Source organism: Theropithecus gelada, chromosome 11 (assembly GCF_003255815.1).
Source record: "Theropithecus gelada isolate Dixy chromosome 11, Tgel_1.0, whole genome shotgun sequence".
In the NCBI taxonomy this organism is placed as follows: Eukaryota; Metazoa; Chordata; class Mammalia; order Primates; family Cercopithecidae; genus Theropithecus; species Theropithecus gelada.
Genome location: NC_037679.1, coordinates 30145217 through 30166084, shown reverse-complemented (window position 1 = coordinate 30166084; position 20868 = coordinate 30145217). Strand labels below are relative to the sequence as shown.

The 20868-nt window shown below is 36.7% G+C and overlaps 1 protein-coding gene across 4 annotated transcripts in view; it reads left to right on the top strand.

Moving 5' to 3' along the window:
• The first annotated feature begins 236 nt into the window (after positions 1-236).
• The window catches only part of TSPAN8 (tetraspanin 8), a 40069-nt gene continuing 19437 nt past the window's right edge, over positions 237-20868 (top strand). For 2 of the 4 annotated variants that reach the window (XM_025401641.1, XM_025401638.1), the window contains exons 1-4: positions 12590-12765; positions 17083-17220; positions 18681-18755; positions 18851-18958. In XM_025401641.1, the coding sequence (XP_025257426.1) occupies positions 12628-12765; positions 17083-17220; positions 18681-18755; positions 18851-18958 (459 nt within the window). In that variant the 5' untranslated portion in view covers positions 12590-12627. Of the gene's footprint in view, positions 616-12589; positions 12766-17082; positions 17221-18680; positions 18756-18850; positions 18959-20868 lie in introns of those variants that run through there. The other 2 variants (XM_025401640.1, XM_025401639.1) reach the window with 2 other exon arrangements.

The window sequence follows — 20868 nt, the reverse complement described above, 5'->3', positions numbered from 1 at the left end:
GCCTTGATATTTTGCAGATTTCTAAATGCATTTTATTGCATTTAGAAGAAATTTTGTAGTATTGAGAAAATGCAATGCAAAAATGAGTAGATACAATGTCCGCTTAACTCAGAACAAAACCACCTTATTTCCCCGTAGTTGAAATGGAGGGCAGGGAAGTCAGGCAGTGGTTTCTGAAAGCCAAGAACATAGTAGCACTGTGCCATTCTCTCGCCTGATCCAGTGCCACTCCCTTCACTTGATATCTGTTTACTTTGGAGGAGGCAGTTTTTGAGAAAGGATAATAAATATCCTGGCCCAGTGCCCCAGGAGCCATGACAAGCAAAGAAACATACTTGCCTGGAGATAGCCTTTGTGATATTTAAATGTATGGGTTAATTTTTTATCCACTTTAATAACCGTTTTATTCCTCCTTCTACTTCTTTGCTTTCTCTTTCCACTCTGAAGCCGTGGGTACAGAATCTCTGCAGGCAAGTTGCTCCAGAGCACATTGCAGGACAAACCTGTAACGAATAGTTACATTCACGGCATCTGGATTCCTAATCCTTTTCCGAAATGGCAGGTGTGAATGGCTGTATAAAATATTCTATGTTTACCTTCAACTTCTTGTTCTGGGTAAGTGTTTTCCTTTTAATTATCAATTTTATGCAAGAAAGGGGATCTTGATATAAATATCGTAAACAAGAACAGACTGTACACTAGAGAAATAGGAGAAGAGGGAAAATATATTTTCCACGTACTTGTTTGGATGTGTTTGTTCTTTCTTTGGTTATTTCAGTAATTGAAAATGAGCCAATGATTCAAAAAAGTGCACTTCAGAAACTGTGAGGATAAACATTTCATAAATGTTTTGATATTGCTGTAAAAACAATCACAAAGGAAAACAAATACCCCTTAACTAAAGGACAATTATTCTTAGTTGTATATCAAGCAGGCCTCCCTAATTTAAGGACTCTGTGGTAAAAACATGGTCTGATTCCATCCGGAGCCAGGGTCCTGATTCCTGCCCTTCACTTCTGGGTTTGAACAGGTGAATCACAGGGTGTGGGACAATAAAGATCATTTTCAGAGCCTCAAAGAAAAAAAAAAATGGGTCATGAAAAACTTGAGGGGGAAATGATAAAATTCCTAAATCATAAGAAGATCAAACTAAGGCAGTGGATATATATATGTATTGGCATTTTAAAGTCAGTATTTTGATGTGTCATCACCCCACCTTTTAATTGACAGTATTTGTATTTCAGCAATTTGTTATGTTTCTCTTGAAAGTTCATTGACATAGACATAACCAACAAATTGATAAGTGACATCTGTCATTGGAAAATGGAAAAACAAGGTGTGAAAAGAGCAAGCTGGGATGTTGGGAAATTGACCTTATCATTTTTAGCATATATAGTACAATTAAAGATTGTTTAAATGTCAATCAATGGAACCAGCACAAAGTATTTAAATGAAAAAAGTATTTTGTATACTGGATTAAAAGCTAGCTTATCCACTCCAAGGATGAAAGAACTCTGGTTTTGTTTCTTTAGTAGACCTCTGTTTAAGTCTTTAGTAAACAGACATCTCATATCTATGTGTTGCTATATTTCTGTTCTATTAAAATAATGATGAACTTAATTAAACTTAGCTACATGAATACAGCTTTATTGTATAGACTGATTTTCCATTCAATGATCAGTAGTGCTAATGAGTACAAATAGATATATTGGTGAATTTTAAATAACTAAATATTTTAAAAAGTAAAATAAAGAAGGTAAAAAAAAAATAGGCTGTTTTTAGGTTTAAAAAATGGGCTGCTTTTGCAAATACTAAATGTAGCTCATGCTACATATATGCCAGTCTTTTAGTTAGTTCTGATACATTTCTTCCCTTGAGATATTTAAATTGATTACGCATTGGGAGTAGGATATATAAAAAAAGACCTGTATTCTTTGATTTTGTTTTGTTTCTAGCTTTTTTTTTTTTTAATGGAGAACTTTGAATAGTCACAAAAGAAGATAGGATAGGTAATCAACTCCATTGTCCAGCCCCAGTGACCACAGAAAGATGGCCAATCTTTCTCCATTTTTACTCTATTCACTTCCCCCACCCCATATTATCTTGAAGCACATCTCAGATATATAATTTTGTCTGTAAGCATTTTAGTATATATATATCTCTGAAACATAATAATTCTTGAAAAAATGTAACCACAGCCAGGGCGCAGTGGCTCATGCCTATAATCCCAGCACTTTGGGCGACCCAGGTGGGTGGATCACAACGTCAGGAGTTTGAGACCAGCCTGGCCAGCGTGGTGAAACCCCGCCTCTACTAAAAATACAAAAAATTAGCTGGGCATGGTGGCGGGTGCCTGTAGTCCCAGCTACTCGGGAGGCTGAGGCAGAAGAATTGCTTGAACCTGGCAGGGGGAAGTTGCAGTGAGCCGAGATTGCACCACTGCACTCCAGCCTGGGTGACAGAGATTCCATCTCAAAAAAAAAAAAAAAAAAAAAAAAAAAGTAACCACAATATCATTATTACGCTTTAAAAACTTAATAAGAATTTTTACAATCAATTGTTAAATTGATTTGACAATTTTAATCAATTTTCAAATTTGAGCCCATTCAGGGCTGAAAATTCCAATTACCTCATAAATGTTCCTGTTAGAATCAGGATCTAAATAAGGTCCACACTTTGTGATTGGTTAATGTATATTTCATGTCTATTTTAATCAGTTGATTCTCCCCCAGTCAACACCTCTTTTTCTCCCTACTGAAATTTTATGCACTGGTGTGTGTTGTTTGTTTTATCACATTGCCCACAGTCTGGATTTTGCTATTTGCATACCTGTGGTGCAGCCTGATACAATTCAAGGTCCTTTTTTTTTTTTTTTGGCACAACAATCGTAAGTGTATTTTTTCATGAGGAGGCACTGGATGTTTGATTGTTTCCTTCTTTTGTGACGTTCATAGCCATTGATGGTCAAGGGCCAAAATCCATCATTAGTTCATTAAGAGGTTCAAAGTGATGATATTCTAGTTTCATCAACTTTTCTTTATTTATTAGCTGGAGCACTTTCTATAAGGAGAAATTTCTCATTTACTGTTTCATTACCTGGGTATCCCATTTTTAATATTTTTTAAGTGACATAAAATACTTCTTTCTTATTCTTTACTTACCAGATTGCAAGTGATGAGTTAAGTTACTAGTATTATCCAACAGTGATAAGTTAGTATTTCTTTAAGTATCCTTATGAAATGATAGATCAGCTCCATTACAATGTTTACCCTTATTGATGTGCAATTTGTTCGATCTCCGGCCATCAGGAGCTTCTTCCAAGTTGACCGAAATTCTTTTGAAATGATCCTAATAACTTTGATAACCTCTTTAGTATTTAGTTTGACATGTTCCAGATCACTTGCTTATTTCCTGTCCAGACCTGGAATCAGCTATTTCTCCACCAAGTTCTAATATCTGTCTTTAAAGAGCTGTGGTCATTGTTTTCCTTACATAATACAGAATATATATGGCACATGTAAACAAACCAAAATATTAATATGCTAATAAATGCAAGGCTCCTATTTTATTAAAGATGTTCCAAAGCACTCAAACCAGTAGCAATCTTCAAATTATGAAACAGTTAAAATATATCTTTATTGCATTAAAACATCCTGGAAAGTGCTAATAGCTATTATGAAGACATCAGAGGTCAGTGTTTCATTAAACAGCTAATCAGAAATTTGAAATGGGTCTGAATTATCAAAATAACAGTCTAGAAAGGGGTAGGTTATAGATTCAGAATTATTTACCTACCTACCTTGATAGGGTTTAAGGTAGATTGTAGAGGTCTGTACCATGCCACACCCAGATATTATCATTGCTTTCCTGGAGAGTTCTTCTTCTTCTTCTTCTTCTTCTTATTATTATTATTATTATTATCATTATTATTTTGAGGAGTCTCCCTGTGTCACCCAGGCTGGATGGAGTACAGTGGCATGATCTCGGGTTACTGCAGCCTCTGCTTCTCAGGTTCTAGCAATTCTCCTGCCTCAGCCTCCCAAGTAGCTGGGATTACAGGCATGTGCCACCATGACTGGCTAATTTTTTTGAATATTTAGTAGAGTAGAGAAGGGGTTTCACATGTTGGCCAGGCTGATCTCGAACTCCTGACCTCAGGTGATCCACCCACTTCCACCTCCCAAAGTGCTGGGATTACAGAGATGAGCCACCGTGCCTGACCGGAGCTCTGATTATTTTCTGGTTACATTATCTGTTTGTTTCCTTGATAACAGAGACAAGTCTTTCTGATGCTGTAGATTTCAGTTAGACCTTTCTAACTAATGTCCCTTGGCGATTCCTACCACCAGCATATGTGTGGGATTTACAATCTCTACATAAGAGATTTTGAAATGGAGTCTTTCAGTGAGAGCAACAGTTGTAAAAACCAGTGATAATTTCTTAGCCAAGAGGTGACATCAATATTTTAAATTCAAATATAGGCAGCAAGAGGAATCTCTGAGGTTAGGAAAGGTTCCTATATCTACTGTCCCTTCTATGCTCAGCTCTGAGCTCTCAGTTGGAATTTTACAATCCTTCATAGGAAATTAGCAATTTGTCACATTCCTAATGCTTACTTAAGTAAAAATTTTAATGACCCCACTGATGTGGTTTTCTTATAGATGCCCAGGGCCTTATGTTTTCAAATGCGTTCTTTCTGGTATGACTTGCAAAACTGAGCCTTTGCAAAGTAGAGCCCGATGTTAAAATATCTCTTAGATATGCATGTGATCAAATAATCTAAACAGACCAGGTTCTTTTGGGAGACAACTTGAGATATACCACATAAGTATATGGTGATTTCGATTTGTTAGAATTACTAATTGAAGAAAAACATGTAAAAGTGAAAGTTATTCCTGATTACTCATGCTAGAGTTGGATGCAAGTTAGAGAACTGGAGGTGCTAGAGATAATAGATAAATTATAGGTACAAAACCTATTTCCCTGAGTCTTGTTTCAAAAATAGATGAAATGCCCCAATTTTTTAATGCTCCTCTCAGATAGTTCAAGCCTAGGAATATTGTAGATGCTTATGGTGCCTTAGGGGTCTGAGTAAGTATGAAACATGGGGCCTTTGGCTGGTGGATGCAATGGAATAATGGCTAGAGAGAGAGCTATGGAAAGGCCAGTTCTTAATGAGGGAAAGAAGAATGAGGTACATTATCAATCTCAAATGAGTCATAGGGAGGAGCCAAATTGTAAAGCTGAATGTATTAGTAACTGAAGGAAGCCACTGCACAAGGAGGTTTGAAGAAAGCAGAAAGAAGTCGGAACTTGTAGAGAGTCCGGGATCCAGCATTTCAATATTCATCATTTTATTTTATTGAGATTGGATGTGCTGAGAGCAATTAAAAGATTGGAGGCAAAGCAGACATAACCCTGAGATGGTGGTACACTGAAAAGAATAGGACACAATTATATTTTATTGTGTCCATTGATGGAATCTTTCAAGATGAAGACCTAACAATGGCTGAAGTGTATGAATTTTGTAAATACAGTGGTTGCCTGACCCTATGTAATTAGCATGGAACTAAAACAGCAACAAAAGGCATTAGAGTCCACTGGTTGATAGAGCAGGCTGAACATCAGCTCCTTCATCAGTAGCCGTGCTTCTCTGGGGAAATTGGTTAACCTCTCTGTGCTTTATTTGTTCTCATCTGTAAAAATGGGGATAGTAGTAGTATCTACCTCATGGGTTTGTGGTGATGATTAAATAAGTTAATACATGTAAAGAAGTAGGAATTAACACTAGATAAATGTTTAAGAAAAAGACATTTCAACAGTATTTTATGGGCATTTTTAAGAAGCAGAAATATGTAACTATTTGGCGTAGTGATGAATAAATTTAAATGTTGAGTTTTAAAACAAAGAGGAAATAAGATAGCAAGAATATGATAAGTCAGAAACTCTTCTATCATAAATTAAGGGAATGGGGGAAAGGTGGATTTTGTAAACAGACTGGCTGAGATTTCAATCCTGAATCTACCCCTTCTTGTTATGGAACATTTCCCTTGGTTTTCCCGTGCTCCAGTCTTTGCATTTGTGAAATAAAAATGATCATTTTATCTGGCAGGATTAATTGGAAAGATTAACTAAGCTATTTTATGAAAATCTGTAACCAAGGACTGACCATCAATAATAACACAATTAACATATTTTTCCTGATTCCAAACATCATAATTGTTTTTTCATTTACAACTGTTAGAATCTACTGTGACAGTATTTTATACATAATGGACTTTCAAAAGGTAAATATAATTTTAGCCCTACTCTGATCCTCTTCTCATCTCACAGGGCGAGGAATATGCAGGAGTAGAGGAATATGTCAGCCCTGAGACTGCCTTCCACTTTGAATATCTAGGACCCAAATTTCCCTGCTCAAATGCCCTGAGAATTCTAAATCAAACCTTTTCCTCCAGGTGATTTAAGTGGGCACATTTTTCAAGATAGGAAGATAGGATACATGTTGTCTGTGCATATTACCTTGAGTTATAACTTCCTGATATAATGCCCTGTGGGCTGCCATTTGTATTTTTCCTAGGATTTTCAAATGGATGTACAGTTCTACAGGTGTTACTTATATGAAAGTTATACTTTTGAAACACTATGGTGAGAATATTACTGAAATTGTGTCGTTTTTTGATTCAGAAACAGCAGGATACAGATTAAATGCTGAACATTCATCTCTACATGTTTTGAAGTTAAATGAATATAGGGTTTTAGTGGTTACTGAGGCCCTTTGTGGGAGGAAAACAATGTGGTTGATTTATTTTCCGTAAATTTAGAGTTATTTAAAAATTAGAATTTGCAGCAGTTATACCCAGTGCTTGTTAGAAGATGCACATGAATGCAACCATGGAGACACATGGAGTGTACACTTAACACTTGTATTAGTCTGTTTTCACGCTGCTGATAAAGACATACCTGAGACTGGTAATTTATAAATAAAAAGAGATTTAATGGACTCACAGTTCTGTGTGGCTGTGGAGGCCTCAAAATCATGGTGGAAGATGAAAGTCACATCTTACATGGTGGCAGGCAAGAGAGAATGGGAGACAAGTGAAAGGGATTTCTCCTTATAAAACCATCAGATCTCGTGAGACTTATTCACTACCACAAGAACAGTATGGGGGAACCATCCGCATGATTCAATTATCTCCCACCAGGTCCTTCGCACAACATGTGGGAATTATGGGAGATACAATTCAAGATGAAATTTGGGTGAGGACACAGCTAAACCATATCAACACTAAATACAATAAACCCCATTCATATGGGGCTGAAGATTTTTTTAAAACGATGATTGCAGAGTCTGCTAAAAGTTGAAGATTTTAATTTACTCCACTGGTTTACAGCATCAGAAAATCCAATATTACATGAGGCTTAGTAGGTCAAAACAGCATCAGGCCATGCTTGTAAAGGGAATGCACATTCTACTCTTTCTTATTTATTTATTTATTTATTTATTTAGAGACAGAGTTTCACTCTTGTTGCCCAGGCCGGAGTGCAATGGCGTGATCTCAGCTCACTGCAACCTCCGCCTCCCAGGTTCAAGCGATTCTTCTGCCTCAGCCTCCTGAGTAGTTAGGATGCTAACTCCTGAGTAGTTAGGCATGTGCCACCACACTCAGCTAATTTTTTTTGTATTTTTAGTAGAGACAGGGTTTCGCCATGTTGGCCAGGCTGGTCTTGAACTCCTGACCTCAGGTGATCCACCTGCCTCAGCACATTCTACTCTGAATGAACTCTAAATCAGAATTTGTCTCATCTTGTTCAAGGAAATTTAGCATAAGACCTAATAGAAAATACTGTTGAATAAGTGAAAGATATGTAACCCTGAAGACTTAAGAGGACAAGCACACATCCCTGAAAGAAATACTCTAGAATCTTGAAAAAGTGTATGTAGAAATTGGTATCCACAATGTGATGCTAGAAAGTAACCCCTCATGAAACAGTGGATGGAGGCTGTAAGAGAAGATAAAGTTTATTGGAAGACAATAGGATGAGATAAAAATGGAAATGGATAAAATATGTAAGGAAATGGAAATGGATAAAATATGTAAGGACTGCAAGTAAACTACAAACATAATAGCAGAATTAAACTTCACTGTAGAGATTACGTTAAATAAAGATGGTGACATAGAATCCCAAACTGATAAACTCTCCCACAGGAAAATCAAAAAAGAAATCAAAATGTTGTGCAAGAAGATAATAGATACAGACAACAGAGAATGGAAACCCAAAATAAGCTGTGCTCCTGAAAAAGAGGACAAAATAAATGGAACACAAATAGTAATCAAATTAATATATGGAAATTTTGTGGAGCTGAAAACATAACCTGTATGCAGATGGCAAGTGCCTGTTCTACCCCAATGAAAGAAGACATCTATGCCTAAATAAATATTAAGAAAACTACTAATTTAGTTAAAAGATAAATAAACATTTTACAAATGTCTAGATACAACTGACAGAAAAGAAAACAAGCAAATAATGCATAAGCAAAAATAAGGCTGTTGATATTCTTCTCCTGTTTAACCCTGAAAGTCAGAAGACAATGGAGCAATGTCTGCTGAGTATTCAGAGCCTTTCACAAATGAATAAGAGAGAAAGAGATCTTTGGGTATTCACACTGTAAAATTTACTGAAACATATCCAAAATGATTAAGGTATAAGTAAAAATGGATAGTTGAAGCGTGGGAAAATCATGGTTAAATGGCTAACCATTTTAGGTCTGGAAATAAAGAAGTCACGTGTCTTGATAGTTATATTTTTTATTATCTCAAATGTAAATTGGGAGGATATTTGGAAAGAGATGTAATAGAAAATAGCAGTTTAGTAACATTTACTCTGTGCTAAAGCCCAAGACTGATTACACTAAGTAGCATTTATTAGATTATATGGAGGAAACACTGTTAGAGATACAGAATAGTAAACGCAAATTCCATTAATTCAGCTTAACACAACCCGCCTCTCAGTTTTTGATAACTCAGGAAGGACAAGAAAAAACATGGATACAGGGGATCTAAATGATTTAATGAATAAAGTATATTTAATAAATTTCTAATAAAGTTTGTAGCCTCTTGAGACTTTGTTGTCTTTTCTAGTATCTCTGAATCTTTAGAAATTGATGAAGGAAATGCAAAAAAACTCAAAAGTAACAATCCTACAGTCTGCACTCTCTTACCACAGTGCAATTGAACTAAGACTTTAAAATGAATGTTTAGTAAAAGAAGAGACTTGAAAATGAACAATAACGGTAGCAGCAGCAGTACAGTCCTAGTATGTTAGGGCTTTCGGAATCCTTGCTCCCTATCATCGTGGAGTCGCCTCTAATGTTCTGTGGTTATCATAAAAACAAATTTTGTAATTATCCACTTGCATATTTTCTTATTTTTTATCCTCTCAGGAGCAGCACAGGAAGAGTTTCTTAAGCTTATCTAAAAGGTGTCCATTTTGGGACCAGTTATGATGTAGTTCAAAATCCACTCCTCCTCCTCACATAGCATTTTCAGCATTCTCCAAACATACTTCAATAAACATCCAAATAAAAGGGTAGAATTTGGAGGGAAGGAGTAGGGATGATTGGAGACACATTATTAGAGAAGAGGACAAATCAACATTCTACCATTTATTTTTGTTCTGGATGGTATCTTCTCCCCTCTCCCCCCTTTTTTTTTCCTGATATTTTATGTTCTTCAGCGTCTGCCTGTTCTTAGTCGTCTGCTTGGGCTGTCATAACAAAATACTGTAGACGGGGTGGCTTAAACCACAGAAATTAATTTTCTTATAGTTCTAGGAAGGCTAAGATTAAGGTGCCAGCCAATTGAGTTTCTGGTGAGGACCCTCATTCTTTGGCCATCTCATGTTTCTCACATGTTCTTTCCCTGGGTGTGAGTGGAGAGAGAAAGATATCTCTCCTATAAGGTCACCAGTGCTATCAGATTAGAACCCCATCTTCATGACCTCATTTAGTCTTAATTATCTTCTAAAAGCCTATCATCAAAAACAGTCACACCAGAGGTTAGGGCTTCAACATATGAATTTTGTGGAGACACAATTCAGTCCATTGTAAGCAAATATCAAAATTGCCTAATTTCTTAGGATGCTGGTTCAGACCTATTGCATCCAAATTCCATAGAATGATGGCTGTTCCGTGAAAGCTGAATGGAAACCACAGTGATTCTCTTCAAAGAGAAACCAGAAGCAGGGAAAGGTAGGCCTAGTCAGTTCTGCAGGGTCCTGGAATCACGATACTAACTCATTTTACTTTTACAATGTTATCAACAGAAAGTAGAGAGCAGGCATTTATTTATTAATTTATACTTTTAATCCTTTAAAATAGTATAGAAACATTAGGGGAAAAACCCTAAAAGCTAAACTTGGTAAAGGGCTCAAAGAACCATTATAATGGTCAATCTTTTAATAACGGGATGAAATAGTTCAGTATTATTCATGGCTCTAGGATGGTCATTCCTGATAGAAAATAAATTTACTTTTAAAGTCATTCAACAAAGTTATGAATAATTTCATGATATTAGACTGATATTTACATGGGAATTTCTCCACTCAGATGAGAATGATATACTCTAAACATTTGTTTCATTTTTAAAATGAAGTTTGAAAAGGTAGAGTTAGGGATGGAAATGATACATTGGCCAGCTTCATAGTTCCTGAAAAAGATTGTCTAATTCTGAAGATTAGTTGGGCAAAATACTTTTGACTTCTGGAACAGTTGAGTACTCTTTCTTTTAAATGTTAATGTTACAGAAAACTTTCAGTGGCTGAGAAGACTAAAAGTTGCTGTCTGAGGGGCAGATATGAATGATTTAATACGATTTGTGAATGATTTGATGTCTAAATACCTTGAAAAAGTAAATAGTAATACACAAACAAAAAAGTTAAAGTTTTAAAAAATATCACAGTGAGTTCTTACTAAGCTCTTACTAAGAATTCTTAAAGTTTTTTCACTGATAGTTTAACAAATATCAGGAAAGAATGCTACTCATAATAGCTATAAGGTTCATTACTTACAGCTAAAGGCCAGAATGACTGTTAAGCCGATCATTATGAATCTGCCTGTGAAAAGAGAAGAAAAAGAAAGAAGATAATCAGTGAACAAACTAAACAACGAACAAAAAATTCAGTTGGTATGAAATTACTGAAAATCCCAGAGGGTCTCATTATCATTTGACATAAATTATCATTCACAAACTGTTTAACAAAGAACTGCTAAAATGAGCATTTGTCTTCTTTTGCAAATGAAATTAGAATTTAGTGAAAGGATGCTGTAAATCTCAGGGTTAGAGAAGTAAGGAAAATTTTCAAACACAAAAGCTGTGTTTTTGAATCATTTGTATTTTATGGTGTGTGTGTGTTTATGTGTGTGTATGAGATAATAGCATAGGTTATTTGGTGGTTAAAGAGGTTTGGTTTTTAATTGCATTCGTTATTTTGTAGGAGTTGAAGTATCTTGTAAGGGCAGGTTGGTTAGGAATTGCTCCGCATTTTCATGATATGATAATTAGCACCCAGGATTCCAATTTCTCCATTCAAAATGAGGGGTTTAGACCTAGATGATTTTCAAGGTCTTTTAGGGAGCACAGAGTCTATGGTTACTCAACTACTCATTGTGCTTCCTAGTCCTTAACAGAGCCCTTGACTCTATTTTCCCTGCAAACTCAATGAGAAGCCATTAAAAGTGCCGTCTGGAGGTTCTAGGCATATGTCTCAACCATGCATGAAAGCAGTGATGCTCCAAGGACATTTGTCTGTCGGAGCACAGCAAGGTCAGAATTGTCTACTCAGTCCTCCAAGGCCTGCTGTATCTGGTATGTTACCAGGCCAGCTCTTAACATCTCTATCTAATAATAGATCTTTGATTTTTGTTTTTGAAGCCACAATGCATAACTTTTTTTAAAAAACCCTGAATGACAAGAGTTCTCCTTACACTAAAGTAAAATGTGTTTTACATTTTATTGTGTTGGCATTGGTCCAAATTAAATAATCTGGTAAAGTCATTAAAGGAATTTAAGACTTTAAGTTCTGTCTTTCATTGTTCCTTCTCTCTGAGTAAACTTTACCACCTAAAAGAGCTTGTTTTTAAGATAGTTTATTTGGGTTCAAAAACTGTTGATTAATGTGTAGCCTTGTTGCTTAACTGCACATCTTGTCAAATGTTTTACGTTTTCCGGTCTATCCCAACTTCTCCCTTCCTCTCGAATCTTAAATGAATGGTGACTATTCAGTCATTCCCTTTTTTCCTGGTCCAACATAGCTTCTCACAAACAAACCCGGAGGCATGATAAAGATATTTTATCTTTAAACTGTTGTGACTTTTCTTTTGTATGCTACAATCTAACAGAAACACAAGGCTAGAGTTACATGGAAAAATAATCTTTCCAGGCCTAATGGAAATAACTTCTTGTCCATAGACCTATGAGTGAGTTGTGGATGAAAAATAGAATTATTCTCATCAAACTTACAAATTGCAATGTAACATTTCAACAATGATCTGTACATGAATATGCCTCATGTATGTCTTCCAGGTTGTGATAGTATAGTCAATGATAAACTACTGTCACCGGATAGATGAGAGGGTGTGGAATCAGAGTTTCATATGATCCTAATTATATTCTTTTTTTTGTTTTGTTTTGTTTTCTGCAGCTATGTGGTATCTTGATCCTAGCATTATCAATATGGGTACGAGTAGGCAGTGACTCTCAAGGGGTAAGTATGCAAAAACAAGTCACCCCTTCCCCAATGTAGTTTATTTCGTTTATAATCATGAAAGTATGACAATAATAGTAATAAACATGTCTAAAGTGTTTCTCTCAACTACTTCATGTAATTACTTATGCTGTGACATGATTTTATAATTTAATTCAATCCATCAAAATTACTATGTGGCTGGCACTGTGCTAGTGGTGGAAAAATCTTTCTAGAGAATGGAGGAGGTGTTATTCAAAAATTTCAAAAACATTCAGTGAGATGCAGGTGGGAAGGCGCCAAAGTGGACATTTTCCTCCTTTACTATTTGTTTAAGGCCTATATTGAGGATATAGGCCACCTCTCCTTCTCACCAAGAAGAACAATTTTTATAATAGAAGGTATTGACAGTAATTTAGTTGATCCCAATGTGGTTGGTCTAAAAGGAAAGAAGATGAGAAGTTTTCTTGGAAAAGAATAATTTGAATCTGTATTTTAAAGGCAACAAGGTACAAGGGTAGTTGTTATTTACCTGTGGCAACTGGCAGTAAAGGTAACTGCTTGCCAGTAGTGGCTGATCTAACTCGGTGTAACTCGGTAATTCTCTGGGGATGTCCAGATTTTTGCTATATGTGTAAGATTAACATGACCCATTTTCCTCCCCTACACATCATTCCGTTCCCAGTGCCAAAGCTCTTACCCAGATCTACAGGACTGGAGGAAGCGTATTTCGTTTGGTTAATTCTGGCTCCAGCTATTGGACTCCATATGTGTGGTATCTGTTCCATGCCACAGTATCCCAAATGTGGGAAGAGTTGGGGGAAGAGGGAGGGGGCGAGTGTGCAGGGATTGTTCTGTCAGTTTTACGGAACATAATGCCACCCTGGCACCATTTCCTGGCTCCCGTGCTTTTATTGTTTTCTCTCCCCTCTTCTATTCTGGGGCTCCATCCCTGCAAATTATTATTGTAACACATTCAGAGCCATTTATTTGTTTTTTGTTTTCTGGGCTCTTGCCACTAAAGGATCACCTCTTCTACTGCTAGAGCCTTTTTAAGGTATTTGCCCACATAAAGAGAGTTATTCTCTGAGGAGAACTTTGATTCCAAGTTGATAATTACTGAGAGATTATTAAGCCAGCAAGTAAGACAATATATTTTCTACTAAAACGTATTATATCATGGTGCAGCTAAATGTCTTTGAACACAGCCTAGTGGAAAGAAAGATGAAAAGGGAATTAACGTCTGCTCTGTTTTCTTTGCTACAGTGGGTGGCTTTTCTGAAAACTTCTTTCTCACTCTATCTCTGTTTTTTTGTTTTGTTTTGTTTTGTTTTGTTTCTTCTCTCTCTCTCTCTCTCCTGTTGTTCTTTTCCTTCTAAAATTTGCTTTCTGTCTTTAGAAAGCCCAGAGAATCACAGTGGCAATTAGTGGCTTCTACATTCTGTGCCTCATCATGGTGGGAGATGGGTGTGGCAGCTGTTTAGTAACATCCTAGTCCATCAGGATTTCACTGATTGTTTTCTACTGATAACTGGAATTGTGACTTCCTGATGGCCTGGACCTCTGGTGTTTGAGCCCAAGAGGAGCATTTGAAAATGTGCAGAATTTCCATCCTATAGGATCTGAAGTCTGACTTTGGGACTCATAATTAAGCATAGAGATTAACAGTCACCTACCTCCAGGGTGCTTTGGCCCTTCAAGATGTGTGTGCAGCCTGCAATTTATTTTATTTTATTATTTTACTTCCTGTTGATATTTTCTTTCCTTCCCAGTGCTTCTAGTAAACAAATTTGGTGTTTAGTCTGTTAAAAAATTGTACATATTGGATTTATTAAAGGGGAACTGTTGTCCTTGAGAGGGTGCTACTCTACATCTGGGGATGAGAATGAATTAATAGAGTTAGACAGCACCTTTAGTTACATTTTGACTCACACTTCATCAGCCTCTCACCCTGAACAAAAGCCAGTGTCTGCCAGGACAACATTAACCAGCTTGACTTATATAAAATTGGCTTGGTTTGTATTTATCTCAAGCCAGTGACAAAGAATCAAGACTAAGCAAAGAGCTGAATTTTTTATTAGTGAAAAAAACAGAGGTAGCTGTTTTAGAAGGAAAAACATGAACATAAACACAGAAAAGAAGGATGTTAGGGAAATGACTGATCTTTCTGCTGAAGTGTCTCATAGGGACCCTTTTTTCTACCTCAGGATAAACTTAACACCATGAGGAAAAGCACATGGGCAGCCATCCTTGTCCCAGGAGGTCCCTTCTGATCCAAAGAGGATTCCTGAGTCCTCATCTTTCAGGCCCAGCTGAATTTCTCTGTCTTGAAAGTCTGCCCTTGTCCTAAGACACACAGGGACACAGTGTTCATTCAAGACAGCATTTCAAACCCTGCTGTGCCTCCCCTGGTGCAAACATCAGAACTCAGATTTCCACTTCATTCTTGAATAAGAATAACCACTTGTTGGGCTGGAATGGGAACAATGACCACTAGACAGTCAATACACTGCTTTCTGGCTAGTCTCTGGCAGTGGGTCACCCTGCCCAGGTTAGCCTCCTAGAAGTGTTTCACTACCTGCTGCACAAGTGCTGGTCACGCTATCTTGGCCTCACGTGTAGATATTTGAACTATTATTTGTATGTCTGGGGTATCTTTTCTAAGTTCTGATAACCCAGGTAGTGAGGCTTCCATCCTCTCACAGGGTTCGCCTGTACTGGCCACAGTATTCTAGTGAAGCAATATTTAGCAGTAAGTCCATAGAGCTAGTTTCCTAACGCTTCTATTTTTGTCACATTCATTTTTATTCCAATGTCATGCCTGTTTATTAACAAAACTGATTTTTTAGCTCTAATATTAATAAGAAAACAATAAAAACAAACAAACAAAAATCTTTAGGACTTAACCAAGCTTTCAAAATATGTAAATTGAAACATTATCTGTAGGCATAGACTTTTAAGAGACAAAGGAGGCCTAGCTATCACAGAGGTTGACCCAATTCCCTTCTATAAATGGGGAAACTGGAGCCCAGTAGGTTGGGTGACTGTTCCGTATTTATTAGGACCCTGACAAAATATATATATTTGTTTTAATGCTTTTATAACTTTAGCACATTCATTCCTATTGATTGTTGAATAAAAGTTTTCTCTAGGCAATAAGTAGAATTTAAAAGCCTTGAAAAACAAAAATATCATTAAAGCATAGCAGTCATTTTTGTATTGACTATTAAAGGAGTTGACCTCCATGCTATATAGCCCATTCTGGGAGGCAGAGGTTTCGAGTTAGTCTAGGAACTAGTGCTCTATCTAGAGAGAGCCCAGTAGATAGAGGTTATAGAAGACAAATGGGCTACATACAGGATTTATGCATAACACATGCACAAGGCTTTACTTTTTCATTTGATTTACTTCTGGATAAATCCACATATCAAGGACAAGAGGTAGACTGAGGCTAGGTGTTATGAGGGTGGTGAAGACGAGTATGTGTGTGTTGTTGGGAGAACTGAATTATGCCTGATGGGTAGCCCACCCACTATAAAGAACCCTAGGATTTTTTTCCTCTCATATCTCATTAACTAACAGTCAAAATAAAGAGTTTCTAGATGACTTTATGGACTATGGCTTCTGGGAACAAGGAGATAAAATTGATATGAAATATCAGGAACTGGATTTCTTTTTAATGAAGATACAATGCATTTTTATTAACTCATGGAAGTTCCCTCATGTCCCTTTTCAGTTAACTCTTGTTTTCCCTTCTGCCTTGCTCAAAGTCAAGCACTGCTTTGATTTTTATAACCATAGTTTTGCTTATGCTTGAACTTTATAGAAATGGAATCGTACAGTGTTTAATTTTTTCTGTGGCTTCTTTAGCTCAGCATAATGACTCTGAAATTCATTCATATTTTTGTGTCTATCAGTAATTTAAAGAACTTGAACTTTTTAAAGAATTAAAAACCGTAAGAACACATGCTTTATAATGCTACATTATGTAGAATACACAAAATATGTGAACCAAAGATTACATCAAGAAGAGTAAAAGTAACTGTCCTAAGCTTTTTAAAATAGGGTTTAAAAAAACCTATTATATTTCTTCTACCCAGCTTTCAACATATCATTTTAGAAAAATATAAGGTTGGAAACATTATTTGGGCAAATAGCACTTCAATAGAATGTGAGTTCCATGAGGGCCAGGATTTGTACTTTTTAAGATCACTGATGTATTTCAAGGTGCTGGCACAGGACTTGACACATAGTAGGCACTCAATGGATATTTGCTGAATGAGCAAAATCAACTTCAAGGAAAGAAATTTTCTGCCATTAATCTCTTTTTTACTTCAGATTTTAAATTCTACAGATGTGGGCTCTAGCTCCCATGTTGCTGCGGACATATTGATTGCTGTAGGTGCCATCATCATGATTATGGGATTCCTGGGATGCTGCGGTGCTATAAAAGAAAGTCGCTGCATGCTTCTGTTGGTGAGTTCTCTAAACAAATCCCAGTGTCCAACCTTCAGACTCCAGAGAATTCTCTCCCATCCCTATTGTCTGTTAAAAAATGCCATGATTGATGAAACTCTACCTCCAACTTCTCTTTAGAAGGTTTGAGTGTGTAAGCTGATCTGGCTTAGATTTGGCTTAGTTTGGCTTAGAAACTGGAGGATACTCTGAAAGGAAACAAATTTTAATCATTCATCTATTCATTCATTCACTCATTTAACATTACTGCCATACCTCTGTGTGTCAGATATTGTGCTAAATAATACATAAGACCTTTAGAACCTACTAGGGAAGATTAATAAGTAAGCAAATAGCTACAGTGGGAGTGGCCCCAGAAACAAAGGGCAAGACAGGGGATGAGACTTTCAAACCAGGGCAGAAGTGAATAAGGTATTTGTATGAGTGAGGGTAGGAAAAGCTTTCTGGAAAGCTGGTGTGTTTGGGAACTGAGAAGCCTTGGGTATGGCAGGAGACCGGCAAGACTGTTTCCAGTAAATGGTGGAAGATGAATCCAAGTGTGGGTTGTGGTAAAATCATAGGTGTTTTACATGCCATGCTAAAAAAAAAGAATTAAATGAATGAGATAATCAGAATTGTCTCTTAGAGAGCATCGAGGAGGATAAATTGGTTTTGGATAATTCACAAGCATTCATTTTTAACATATACAGTAGAAAATGGATATAGTTAAAATATTCAGAAAAAATCAAGTGTTTAACAGATACAAATATGACATAAAAGTTTATCAGATCGAATCTAAACTTATTCCTCTAATAAAGTAAGGATTATATCAGTACCTGAGAAAAAATGTTTAAAACTGTTTGATTATTGTGAGGGATGATAGAGACAGAGTTTTAAAGGGACTCTAATAACATTCCTACTGATTGCTTTTTGAAAAGCAAGGCCTCATTTGTAATTGAAGAATTTAATTACTCAAGGAGCTTGTTTTTAAAAAAACTAACTGTCTTTGGGCTGCATCCTTCTAAATTATGATTCAGCGTATCTGAGGCCGATTTCAGGAATCTATATATGTAACAAGATGCCAGGTGATTCTGATAGAGTTGGGGATGCTGTTTCAAAGCCAGTTCTGAGTTTGTGTGAGGTTGTGTTTGATGAAGAAAGGGAAGGAGTAAAATAACATTCAAATAAATTCATCTCAGTTTTCAGACTTCCCTCTAGTCAATATCATACAGATACCAATAGTTGTTTTGATAATTTTTTGCCTGAACCACTTTCCTCGATCAGTCTCTGGAGCAAAGTTTTCTGAGTAGTAAAGAACCCAAAATTTTCAGCTTGAAGTAAAAAGTGGAATAAATGAAGAGTGTGACTGACACGGTCACTGTGATATAATCCCGGCTGTAGAGAGAAGTGCTGTGCCAAAATGTCCCCAGATGTTACTGAATGCACTGAGGATAATGTGTATTTCTTTTCCTCTTCTTCAGTTTTTCATAGGCTTGCTTCTGATCCTGCTCCTGCAGGTGGCGGCAGGTATCCTAGGAGCTGTTCTCAAATCTGAGGTGTGTGGACAGATGTTTGAAAATTTTGAAAAAGTTTGAAAAATTGAAATACTACCTTGTGGCATGAATAATGTAAAATACTTTTCAATTTTCAGTCTGATCGCATTATCAATGAAACTCTCCATGACAACACAGAGCTTTTGAGCACCACAGGGGAAAGTGCAAAACAATTCCAGCAAGCCATGGCTGAGCTTCAAAAAGAGGTAATTAGAATTCGTTGTTCATTTTAAAGAGTTGGACATAGTTCTTCTGTGTTTGTTTAGTTTTTAACACATATTCCTTAAAGATTGAAAAATGTCTCCATTTTGCAGATTTTGATTGATTATTCTGTCACCATGCAATAAGAAAAATCTAAGATATTTGTCATTACTTTCTCACTTCATACAAAGTTCTGAAGCGGTTTTGAAGGACAGAAATTAAGAAGATACATTTATGACAGATTAAGCCTCGAATGAGTCAAATCAATTAATAGTTTTAATATTTTCCATTTACCATTTAAAAGGATAGTGGGTCTGGGAATCTCCTCTGTTTCTCTCTCTCTCCTTTTTTTTTTTTTTTTTTTTGAGTCTCGCTCTGTCACCTAGGCTGGAGTGAAGTGGTGCAATCTCGGCTCACTGCAACCTCTGCCTGCCGGGTGATTCTCCTGCCTCAGCCTCCTGAGTAACTAAGACTACAGGCATGCGCCACCACACCCGGCTCAGTTTTTGTGTTTTTAGTAGAGACAGGGTTTTACCATGTTGGTGAGGTTGATTTTGAACTCCTGACCTCAAGCGATCCACCTGCCTTAGCCTCCCAAAGTGCTGGGATTACAGGGGTGAGCCACTACACATAGCCTCTCTCTCTTCTTTTTAAAAGTAATGAATTATTTTGAGGACAGGGTCTTGCTGTGTCACTCAGCCTGGAGTGCAGTAGTACAATCATAGCTCACTGCAGTTTCAACCACCAGAACTCAAGAGATCTTCCCACCTCAGGTTCCTGAGTAGCTAGGACCACAAGCATGCATCAGCATGCCTGGCTACCTTTTTAAAAATTATTATCATTTTTGTAGAGAGAGGGGTCTTACTATGTTGCCTAGACTGGTCTCAGATTCCTGACCTCAAGTGATCCTCCTGCCTTGGGCTCCCAAAGTGCTGGGATTATAAGCATGAGCAACCATGTCCAACCTCTCTTTTTCTCTTTCTCAGCCTCCACCACTTCTCTGTCTCATAAAAATGGTAATAGCTAACATTAATTGCTACTATGTACCAGGTTTTATATCCAGTAGCTCATTTAATACCCACAACAACCCTATGGATGGGTAATATCATTATCTTCATTAACCGTATTTTACAGTTAAGGAGATTGGGATTTAGGGAGGTCTAACAGCTACCAAGTGATGGGTTGGAATTTGAACCCAGATCTGTCTGACAAGTCTATTATTTTTTAAATCAGTATACTATCCACTCCTTTTTTCTTTAAAATCAAAATATGGGTGGGCATTGAAGGTCTTCTACTCTCTGGCTCCTACCTAATATTTTAACTTTACTAAGTACTGCTCTCTAAAGAGTAAACTCTAGTCTAGCCAGGTTTGTGCTCAGGGTCCCTTGAACAGTTCTGCCTTCCTGCCTTTGCATCAGTTTCCATCCTTGGAGTGCTCTTACTGCTTTTTCCTCCTGAATATATGCATGTCATGGAAATTCACAGAATCTTAGGAGAGGCCTGAACTTTATAGGTCACTTAATCTGACTTCTCACTGATAAACATATTTTATATTTATGGTCATCTACCCTCAAATGAAATATTAAAGAGGTGAAAGTTTACTAATTTTTGCCCATCCCGCTTATATACAAGTCTGATGATTAGTATGTTATTTCTTAATTTGAAACAAAATCTGCCTCCCTAGGATTTACATCATTTAGTATGAGTTTTTCCAGAGTTTCAGAGGAAAAAAAAATTATTGATGCTTTTATATATGATAGATTTTTCTTTGAGAATGGCTATTGTTCAACTCCGAAAATCCTTGCTTTTCAAGTGGAAACATCCTTGGTTTCTCAAACTGTTTATCAGATGCCTTTTTTTTCTCCCCCAGAGCATTCACTAGTTCCTATTTGGATAGACGCCAGCTTGTAAAAAT